The sequence below is a fragment of the Narcine bancroftii genome, chromosome 13 (genome assembly GCF_036971445.1).
Source record: "Narcine bancroftii isolate sNarBan1 chromosome 13, sNarBan1.hap1, whole genome shotgun sequence".
NCBI lineage: Eukaryota > Metazoa > Chordata > Chondrichthyes > Torpediniformes > Narcinidae > Narcine > Narcine bancroftii.
In genome coordinates, this window is record NC_091481.1 from 84,161,334 (window position 1) to 84,172,523 (window position 11,190).

The 11,190-nt window shown below is 47.5% G+C and overlaps 1 protein-coding gene across 1 annotated transcript; it reads left to right on the forward strand.

The window, feature by feature from the left end:
- Positions 1 to 703: 703 nt before the first annotated feature.
- cox7a1 (cytochrome c oxidase subunit 7A1) lies at positions 704 to 7,666 on the forward strand. Its single transcript, XM_069909542.1, has 4 exons — positions 704 to 811; positions 2,611 to 2,700; positions 5,603 to 5,687; positions 7,446 to 7,666. The coding sequence occupies exons 1-4, from the start codon at positions 797 to 799 to the stop codon at positions 7,502 to 7,504; spliced, it is 249 nt and encodes an 82-aa protein (XP_069765643.1). The 5' UTR covers positions 704 to 796; the 3' UTR covers positions 7,505 to 7,666.
- The last annotated feature ends 3,524 nt before the right edge of the window (positions 7,667 to 11,190 follow it).

An 11,190-nucleotide genomic window follows, 5' to 3' on the forward strand; every position in this document is an offset into this window, starting at 1 on the left:
GCAGGTACAGTGGTCACCCCCTGCAGTCAGCCTGTAGGAGTGTGGCCTGTGTCGTGGTTGTATCACCACACCAGTCAGTTAAATTACAGCGATATCAAAACGAAAAACACCCCATACATCCCCCCCCTCTCTTTTCCATCTCCAGTTTATCTCCCCTACCCCAGCACCAATAACCAGAGAATCCTGCCGATGACGGGACTAGTTAAGACTCACAGAGTCACCTCCCCAACCCAAACTGGGAAATTTGAAAGGTCTTGGACATTTGGACAATCCAGGGAGCGGGCGAGAGAAGTAGATCCGTTTTGATTTTGAGTGACTGAGCATGCTCTAGACGGGCTGAATTCCTTCCCTTCCTTGTTCCTCCGTGTAGCAGTTAGTGCAGTGTCGTTACAGCGCCAGCGATTGGGACCTGCACTGTCTGTAAGGAGTTGGTATATCCTCCCCATGTCTGTGTGGGTTTCCTCCAGGAGCTCTGGTTCCCTCCCACCGTTTGAAACATACTGGGGGTTGTAGGTCAGTTGGGCATAAATGGGTGGTGCAGCCTCATGGAGCAGAAGGGCCTGTTACCCTGCTGTATGTCTACGTTAAAAATAATTGATGGGATCTTACTGTGCGCCACAAGGGGCTGGAGCATTTCTGACCGCAAGTTGTGGGACGCCAACCAGATCAGTGCTAAATACAGAGCACAGCTGCCCAGAGTGTTGTGATGGACAGGGTGCTGTGGGTGGGATTCCTGGGGTTGGGACTGTGACCTTGTCAACAGCCAGGCCAGCCGAGGAGAAAGCAACAGCTCAACATGAAGCACCTTCTGGTAACAACCTTTTCTTCACCCAGATCCTCCCTCCTTCTGCCCTTTAATTCAAATTAAGAAACTAACCTATTTTTAAAAAGAGTTTGCACAACCATTCTTGATATTAATAGGCAAAAATGTGTGGACTTTTAGAGCAACTGGTTTCTCGCGTCCCCCAAACTTAATCCTTGCTGTTTCGAGGATTTTACCTCTGGCATAATTCTTAAAACTCAAATACTTAAAAGACTTTTCTCTGCTCGTGGTGGGCCTGCCCTCCTGGCGAGTGGATTGGCTGGATTTTGAAGCCTCGTTCCTTGAATGGTCTTTGCTCACATCAATCATCGCAGGAGGCTTCAAGTGTGTTGACCTTGAGGGAGAGAGTTGTCAAGAATCAGGCACGGTGTTGGGGAAGGGGGGTGGTGGAGGGGGAGGGAAACTAACAGACAAATGAGATGTGTTGGAGAGCGCTCAGTAAAGATTCAAGGTTATTTTATTGCTGTGTAACAAAACAGAAAATGTGGCGTTAACAAAATTTCCTTTAGTCTACTGTAAGGCAGACACTAGGCCCTTTCAAGCTGCCGCGTAAGATGGGGTTAACTGGGCAATTTGTCCGCTTAGCATCCCAGTTATGTGACAGTTAGAAAGGGTCTGACCCCATGAGAATCCAACTGGGTCCTTGACTTACCTCAGAGGTAGTTGGGGAACCCAGTTAAACCTGCCTAGGCTGCGTCCACAGGCGATTTGGACAGAAAAATGGCCAACCTGCTTATTCTGGTGACATCAGCACTTGTGTGCGCATGGCGCCGGGCAGCGTGATGCATCATTGGCGATTTAATGGGTCGATATCCACCCCCCCACCTGCAATTTGAAAGGGGCTTCTAGCTCCTTTGCCTCAGTAATCGCACCTTGGTCCCAGGAGGGCTGCCCAGGTGCAGCTGTTTAAAAGGAGCTGAAGGTTCTGCAGAAATTGCCCAGAACCCCTTGCATTCAGAGAAAGAGAAGCAAAAGAGAGTTCTCCCCCCTCCCCTCCCCTCCCTGAGTCACTGAATCTCTGAGTGGATTCACCTTCAGTGGTCCCGCAGCATCGGCAAACGCACAGGCTTCAGTCCAAACCATCGGCAATCCGAGCTTCTCTGACATCTCTGACACAATCAGGAAGCCGCCAGCACCCTCGGCTCCCTCTCGCATTCCAGTTTTAATACCTCGTTCCCTTTATCTAGTTTCAAGCCAGTTTCTAGCAGTCCGCCGCCTGGTGCGAGTCCTTTGACTATTTCACTTCAGGTCACCCACAGCTGTTCAAACTACCAGCCCATGACTGGGTCACCAGATCCAGCTTCAACAGGAGTCATCAAGTTTGCAGATGACACGACGGTCGTCGGCCTCATCAGCAACGAGAGAAGGGGTGGGAAATCTCGTGATGTGGTGCGGGAGTAATAACCCGCGTCTCAACGTGGACGAGACGAAGGAGATGATCAGGAGGACCAGGAACCACCACCCTCCACTACACATCAACAACTCTGGAGTGGAGAGACACTAAGTTTCTCGGAGTCAACTTAACTAGCGACCTATCATGAACACTCAACATCTCACTTGTCAGGAAGGTGCAACAGCGACGTCATTTCCTTTGAAGGCTGAGGCCTCCAGCCACCATTCCGTCAACTTTCCATAAGACCTCTGTCAAGGATGTCCTGGCCGGCTACATCACAGTGAGGTACAGTAGCTGTAGAGCATTGGATCGGAGCTCAATCCACAGGACCGTAAAAGAGTGGAAAGGATCACTGGAGACTCTTTCTTACAGCTTGTATCTCTTTCATCCCTAGGCCCTGCAGTTCCTGGCTTCGCGATCCTTCTCAACCACAGTCCGCCACCAGCTGAGAAACAGAGTCTTAGAGAATCAGAAAATCTTCCAGGTATCCGCGGTGTGGCTGAACAGTGGGGCACAACATAACTCACAGCGTGAATGATATGAAATCTGGGATGACTGAGTTGTTTCTGATGGGTTTGTAAATCGATAGACGACTGCTTCTCTTTGAATGCATTTGTTAGAGAAGGTTATTAGTTTAGCATGACACTGTGGGCTGAAGGGCCTGTAGGATGACCAACAGGGCTACTGTTCCCCTGCTTACCTGTGGCTGTTCACTTCAGTAGGGGTAGGGTCAGTGGGGTGGGGGCATTCCACGGATCTCCTTCTGGGGTTGTTGATGGGCCTGGCCGAACTGGCTATTCATGGGTCGAGGCAGTGGGCAGCTGAGGGCCCAGGGTAGCCGACTGCCTACCTCCCCCCAAGGGGTTACATCCGAGCCCGTGTGTCATTAGAGCGGGAGCATGTGGGGTCCGAGGGGAAGGTGTCCGAGTTCCGGAAATGATGCTCCCTCCACCCCGGGGGATTGAATGCATCGTAGATAGGAACAGTGGGATTTCAATTTGAAAATGTAAATTGTATGTAACAGAGGGGCGGTATTGATTTATCGTCTAGAGCAAATTGGTTTTTTTTCCCTCTCTTAATGTAAATAGCTCATTAGATGTAGAATCAGAATTTATTGTCATGAACAAGTCATGAAATTTAGGGTTTTGTGGCAGCGTCATAGAGCAAACATTCATATTATAACCATCTTACCACATGAAAAGTCAGGCCGTGTCTTTGGTTCATTGATCATTCAGGAATCTGATGGCGGAGGGGAAGAAGCCGTCCTTGAGCCGCTGAGTGCTCGTCTTCAGGTTCCTGTACCTTTTCCCTGATGGTGGCAGATTGAGGAGAACAGGGCCTGGCCTGGGTGGTGGGGGGTCCTTGAGGAATGAAGCTGCTTTCATATTTTGTGTTTTGTCATGTTGTTCGTTTTCATAAATGTTTTGTTACATGTTAAAAAAAGTCAATCCCTAAACCACATCTCTCCAACGAACCTTAAGCATATTGTAGGTGCATGAACAATTTAAAAATATCCCTTCCAAAGTGGTCAGTCAGTCACTTCAGCTGGGTTGACGTTTCTTTCTTTGTTTACATTCAGTAAAACCTGGTATCTGGCACCTAGGGGGCTTGGTAGATGCCGGATGAGCAAACTTTCTGGTTGTTTGGGATTGGGTGTTGTGTGGATTGGCAAACTGACCGCAAGGAGGGCGCAATTGTTAAACTTTCATATTTTTTCATCTATTTATTTTTCATGATTCTTGTTTTTGCCGGTTGCTTGAGGATAACGGGGATTTTACTCTATTTGTGGTTAATTTGAGACTCTCGGGTTTGTAAAAATGATGACATTAAAGAGGAGGTTTCATCTTCATGTTTTCAAAGTTCAACACTCAGATTTATTGTCGGAGAACATACATAACATCATGTACAACCCTGAGATTCCTTTTTCCTGTGGGCCAGGCAGAATTACAAGTAAAGAAATGTAAACAAACATCATAGAGAGACAAAAATTCTTTTGTCTTTGGCTTGGCTTCGCAGACGAAGATTTATGGAGGGGTAAATGTCCACGTCAGCTACAGGCTCGTTTGTGGCTGACAAGTCCGATGCGGGACAGGCAGACACGGTTGCAGCGGTTGCAGGGGAAAATTGGTGGGTTGGGGTTGGGTGTTGGGTTTTTCCTCCTTTATCTTTTGTCAGTGAGGTGGGCTCTGCGGTAGAGACAAAAATAAATAAAATGAAAAAGTAAGAATCTTTAAATGAGTCCCTGATTTGAGTTTGTCGTTGAGTCTGATGGTGGAGGGGGAGCAGCCGTTCCTGAACCTGGAGGGTGCGAATCTTGTAGCCCCGAGACCTCTTCCCTGATGGCAGCAGCGAGAACAGAGCATGTGCTGGGTGGGGTGGATCCTTGACGATCGCTGCTGCTCTCCGACGGCAGGGTTCCCCGTAGATGTTCGCGATGGTGGGGAGGGTTTTGCCTGTGATGTTCTGGGCTGCATCCACGACCTTTTGCAGGGCTCAACATCACTATACAATTAAACAAGCTAAATTCAGCAAAAGTTATCTCCAACTTGCTACGTTATGCAGCAAATCTGAAATTATCTTTGTGTTCAGCTTGAAGTCGTCCATCATAATCCTCATTATTTATGAAAAAATTGTTGTCCAGAGTCAGCTTTCAGATTTCAGATTTAGATTTATAATGAGTTAAAATGACAAGTGAAATAGTCGCTCTAACAACATCACATACAACCCTGAGATTCTTTTTCCTGCGGGCGAGGTAGAATAACCACTTATTAGCAGTGCAAAGAAAAAGACTGTACTCCATGGGGTGGCACGGCAACACTTTTACAGCGCCAGCGATGGACGTGGGTTCGAATCCTGCGCTGTCTGTAAAGAGCTTGTATGTTCTCCCTGTGTCTGTGTGGGTTGTTCCCAGGGGCTCCGGTTTCCTCCCTCCATTCGAAATGTACTGGGGGTGTAGGTTAATGGGGTGTAAATTGGGTGGCACGGACTCATGGGCCGAAATGGCCTGTTACTGTGCTCGATGTCTAAAAAGAAAGCCGTACACCTGTAAACAAATAAAGGAATGAAAACAAACTGTGCGATACAGAGAGGAAAAAAAATCAATAAAGTGCAGAAGTAGAAGCCCTTAAATGAGTCGCTGACTGAGTTTGTTGTTGATGGTGGAGTCTGATTTATATCTCACAGTTCCATCGCGATAATTAGCTTCTTACCATGTTGTTGGGGCTTGTTCTGCTCAATGTGGTTCAGCAGTGGCCACACTTCGCAGGCCCAGCCTGCTCTGGGACAGCCTGAGGCCTCCACAGGACGAGGAGTTCTGCCCTCTATCGGTTTGGAATTGGGCAGGTAACTGTCCGTGTTCATCTCTCTTCTTTGTTTTCGAATTGCAGGCGGACAACAACCTTCCCGTTCACCTGAAGGGAGGTACAGTGGACGCAGTGTTATACCGCATCACCATGGCCATCACGGTTGGAGGTGGGACCAGCAGAACTGAACAGATACTCGGCTGTTCTTTCTTTAACACCAGAACGTTGGTGACCCATTACGTACAATGGACGCTCCGTGACCTGCTGAGTTTCTCCAGCATGTTTATGCATTGGATTCGACTCTAGCATGAGCTACTCTTGTTCTACTTCATTTGTCCCTTGATTCTATCCTACCATTGACCATAGCTGCATCTCAAGTCTGTAATGCAAACAGCATGAGACAATGGGCCAAAGGGCCTGTTTCTGTGCTGTAATATTCGATGACTCGAGGTCTGAAAAATGCACCTTGTATCAGTAAGCCCTCAATATTCTCTTCCACCAACATTCGGCCAGGGAAATGCAGGAGCACAGTGTCAGTGACCTGGATTCCATCCTGACTTCCAGTGCTGTCTGTATGGAGTTTCACCGTGACTGTGTAGGTTTCCACCTGGGGATCCGGATTATGACCAGCTCTCAAAAACGTGTGGGTTTGTAGGTTAGTTGGCCACCTATAGTAGGTGAGTGTTAGAATATAGGGGTAGTTGATGAGAATGTGTGGAGAATATTCTAATGAAGGATGCCCCAACTGCAGACTTTCACCGAGGACCCGAGCACCTGCCCATCTGAACTCCCGACGCCCCAACTGCAGATGTTCGTGGAGGCCCTGGTCATCCGCCCATCCGAGCTCCTGACGCCCCAAATGACGCAGGAACTTGGCACGATCAAAATTTCACCCAAAAAATAGGTTTACAAAATTCGACTATTACCCACGTGTATACAGCATGAGGAGGGACAGGACAGGCTGGGACAGACCTAACTGTAGTGGATAAAATGATAAGGATGGGGTAAATTGGACCCACAGGAAACTGCAGACTTTGGAATCCAGAACAACAAACAATCTTCTGGAGAAACTCTAGGGGTCGAGCAGCCTCTGTAGGGGAATGGCCAAGATTTGGAGCCTACTGCTCTATGAGAAAAAAACCTGCCACTCACATCTCCTTTGACCCCACTCCCCACCTCTCCTCACTTTAAAGGCGTAATCCTTGACCAAGTTACGCCCAACTCTTCTGAAGTCTCCTTCGTCCACTTTCATCAAACCACCCCACCCCCCCACGCCGCGGGCAAAGCCACCTTCCATGTATTCGTCTTGGGACCGGTCTGGGGAATATATGAGTCCTCTGAGAAAAGAAATCCTCTTCTCACCCCTGGGTTGCCCTCCCCACCAAGAGTGAGGGCCTCTTGATTCCCCATCCACCTTGCCAAACCCCTCAGGCCCTGTCGTTGTTCAAAATTAAACATCAGCCCAACCTGCTTAATCTACCTCAGGGCCGGATTAAGGACCATGAGCACAGGCCAAGAATGGTTCCCCCTCGACTCTTCCATTGTCTAACTGACGAGACGTTAAGACTCAATAAAGGCTGAATAAGAGATTAAAAATTCAGGTTTCTCCCACAATTATATTAAATATAACCTGTGTCTATATATTTTTTTCACTTATTGTTGGCGGGGAAGCTTTTTTGGCGGCCCTCGATCAGCTGCACTATGGTAAATCTGGCACTGGACAAAATCTCTGTGGTTTCCCCTTCTCTTGGTACCATAAGCATGAGCTCATTTTGCTTCATGGTTAATCCGGGCCTGATCTTTCCCCTTTCACACCAGGAAGTATTCTATTTGCAGTAACCATTGTTCTTCCATACGTGGCCGTGTTACACAGCAATCCCATTCCAGTAGTTCCCTTCTCAATGCTACCGTCTTATTCTTTTCCTAGGTACCTGTTACTCCTTGTATAATTTATTCCTGGCTGCATTCCCCATTCCGAAGAAATGAGGAAACCTGGTCCATGTTGGGAAATCCAGTGGTGCCCCTACTGAATGAAGAGAACCAACAGTGTTACTCAGTGTGTGAATAATAATCATCTCTGAATGAGACACTACGGTGTCTCTCCGTGCCCCCTGTACTTGACATTGTTAGTAAAATGTATTGAAAGGAGCAATGTGACGTGCTTTGTGTTCACTGGGTCAGGCAGTGGTGGATTAACCATTAGGCTGAAGCCTAGGGGCCCGGAAGGTAAGGGGTCGGCCACAACCACTGGTACACCAACGTAACTGCTTGTCAATAGGGGCTCGCGCTAGTCCTGGGTTCACCCATCAATCAATCAGCACCGTGGTCTCGGTCCCGTCTATCAATTCGGGGTCTGCTGGTCCCGACCCCACCTGTCAATCAATGCTCGCGTATGTATGTGCCGTTGAGTCTGAGATCTGCCTCCTGCAGCAGAGCTTGGCTCCTGCAGCGTCGCTCACGGGAGGTTTACTTTTTAAAAAAAAGACTCTCCCGTCTCCTGTGTTATTTGGTATCGAGGCTGTTGTTATGGGCCTAGAGGACCCCAAAACCCAGCATCAATAGAAATTCACCAAGACAAATGGTTACTTAAACAAAAGTTGCTTTTAATTATATTTAAACATGAAAAAAGGATCAAATTTTAATTTATTACTATTAACTAACCTAACAACCCCTTCTAATTCTAAGCACATGTGTATGCAATGTGTGTACAAGTTCTGAAAAGTTCTTTGATTCACAGTCCAATCTCACTTCTCACTTCTCCACGTTCACCGGAATCAGGCAATTCTTAGACTGTGCACAGAATTTAACATTTACATATTTCACCAGGCTTTGGTGCTTGAAAGGTAAATGGTTACTGCTCAGGAAGATTCTTGATAGTTTTCTGAGAGAGATTTGTTGCTCGTTAGACACCCACAACTGATCCCCTCTGATCAGCCACCTCAGTGTCTTGCCGAAGAAACTTGCCCCATCAGGGTTTTCCAGATGATAACCTCTTTCTTTCAGTTCACCACAGAGTTCCTTTTCTGTTCCCCTTATTTCAAGTGAAACATTATACAGCCAGCCTTCTCCTCTTGGAGATGGCTTTGACCAGACTGAACTAAGAACTCACAACCCGTCTTCAAAATGGGGTTTTTCCACAAGCTTGTCAGCTTGTCCTGTTCCAGTCGCAGCTGCTGCCGCTGAACTGTAGAACTGTAACTTTCTCTCTCTCTCATTCAGAGAAAACCACGTGACCCTCTTAGAACAGCCAACTGCAACCAAACAGACTGTGGCACCAGACCCAAACCTCTGAGTCCATTCATCCGTTGCTTTCCAAAACAATAATCCATTATTCCACAGCACGTCCAATTAACACCTACTGGTGAAGTCTCTATAGGCATCCTTCAAAGTCTGTGCAAAGGCACCTGGAGCCTAGGCTGTCTAGCTTGAGCAGAGCTCCGGCTCCCAATTAGTCTCAACAGACCTATAACCCACGGTACATTTTGAAGGGTGGGAGGAAATGCATGCAGACACAGGGAGAATGAAAAAACTCCTTACAGACAGTGCTAACAACTCAGGTTCAAATCCCGCGCTGTCTGTAAGGAGTTTCTACGTCCTCCCTGTGTCTGCTTCAGCTTCCGCCAGGTGCTCTGGTTTCCTCCCACACTCCAAAATTGTACCAGGTTTTGTAGATTAATTGGTGTATATGGCAGGGATACTGTGATGTATGATTACATTTATGTTATATGTAGGGCAACACGGTTAGTGTACCAGTTAGTGCAAAACCTTTACGCCAGCAGTAATCAGGACCGGGGTTCAAAGGAGTTTGTGTGTCTGTGTGGATTTTCTGCGGGGGCTCCGGTTTCCTCCCACCATTCAAAATGTACTGGGGGGGTGTTGTAGGTTAATTGGGGGTAAATTGGGTAGCACAGACTGGTGGGCCGAAAGGGCCTGTTACCGTGCTGTACATTTAAATTTAAATTTAATTTTTAAATTGTGACGGTCTGGTCATCAGCTGCATCCGTGGGGCGATTTCCTGTGGCCATCAAATCTTTGTGCAATTCTGGGATGCGACGTCGCATGACTCCGGTGTAACGCTGGGTCGGCTCTGCAGCAAATTAGCTGCAGGGCCAGACACAAGTGCTGCTAGATCGATCCACTGACCTGACCCCAGCTCCCCTCCCTGCAGAACCACGACGTTCAGCACCTCCTACTCCTGACATCTTTAAATGACAGCTTCCCTGGGGGACGCAATCCTGCATTTGGTTGTAGGCACACAGGGCGCAGCTGAAAAGGTCACGATTGTTTTTTAAAAAATCGATTTTGCTCTCTCTCTACAAAGGAAGATAAATGATGAGTATTTATCCTCTTACAAAAATGTATGGGGATTGTAGATTAATTGGTGTATTTGGGCGGCAAGGGCTTGTTACCGTGCTGTACGTCTAAATATGAGGTCAGAATTAAAATCAGAATGATAATTTATTGCCATGAACATGATGCAAAATTAATTGTTTTGCAGCAAACATTTAAATCACCTTACAAAATAAATAAAAACTGCGTAAGAAAAAGAAAAATTCAAAGTGAGGCAGTGTCTGTGGTCCATTGTCCATTCATGAATCTGATGGCGGAGGGGAAGAAGCTGTCCTTGTGCCACTGGGCGCTCGTCTTTGGGCTCCTGTACCTTTTTCCCAATGGCAGCAGAGTGAAAAGGGCAGGGCCTGGGTGGTGGGGGTCCTTGAGGATAGAGGTTGCTTTCGTAAGACACCGCCTCTTGTTGATGTCCTCGATAGAGTGGAGTCCGATGCCCGTGATGTCGCAGGCCAAGTTAATGACCCTCTGGAGTGTTTTTCCTTGTCCTGAGGTCCCGGGAGAATTAGCTTCCCATTTTTCATTCTCAGCCCTGCTCTGTGAGATTTCTGCTGTGCTCCAAGATCAGTTTATATTGTTTCACGGCGGTTTCATTAGCCTGCAGTTTTTAAAACTGCCATATCTCCCAATCCTAACGTTATTTGGGCATTGTGGTCAATCTCAAACATCGACCCCAATGTGTTGGAATAGTTGCAATGACAGAGAAGCAGGGTGGTCAGTGATACTGGTAGAAATAGCACCTCATCTGTTGTTTAAATCTGCATTGCATTCACTCTACACCTACGACTGTGTGGCCTGGTACAACAACATCACCATCTACAAATTTGCCACCGATACCACGGTTGTGGGTTGTATAAAGGAAGGGGACGAGTCAAAGTGCAGGAGGGAGATTGAAAACTTGGCTGATTGGTCCACCAACAACAATCTTTCATTCAATGTCACCAAAACCAAGGAGCTGATTGTTGACTTCAGGAAGGGAAAACCAGTGTGGTGAACGATCCAGTGATCAATGGGGGATCAAAGGTGGAGAGGGTGAGAAAATTTAGATTCTTGGGAGTCCATCTCAGGCGACCTTTCCTGGACCCAACACACTAAAAGCATCGTGAAGAAAACACGTCAGCGTCTCTACTTCTTCAGGAGTTTGTGGACGTTTGCTGTGACATCAGAAACCCTGGCAAATTTCCACAGATGTGCAGTGGAAAGTGTGCTGACCAGCTCCATCACGGTCTGGTATGGGGGACACCAATACCCCCGAGCGTAAAGCCCTGCAAAAGGTAGTGGACAACAGCCCTGGACACCACAGGCAAAACCTCTCCCCACCATCG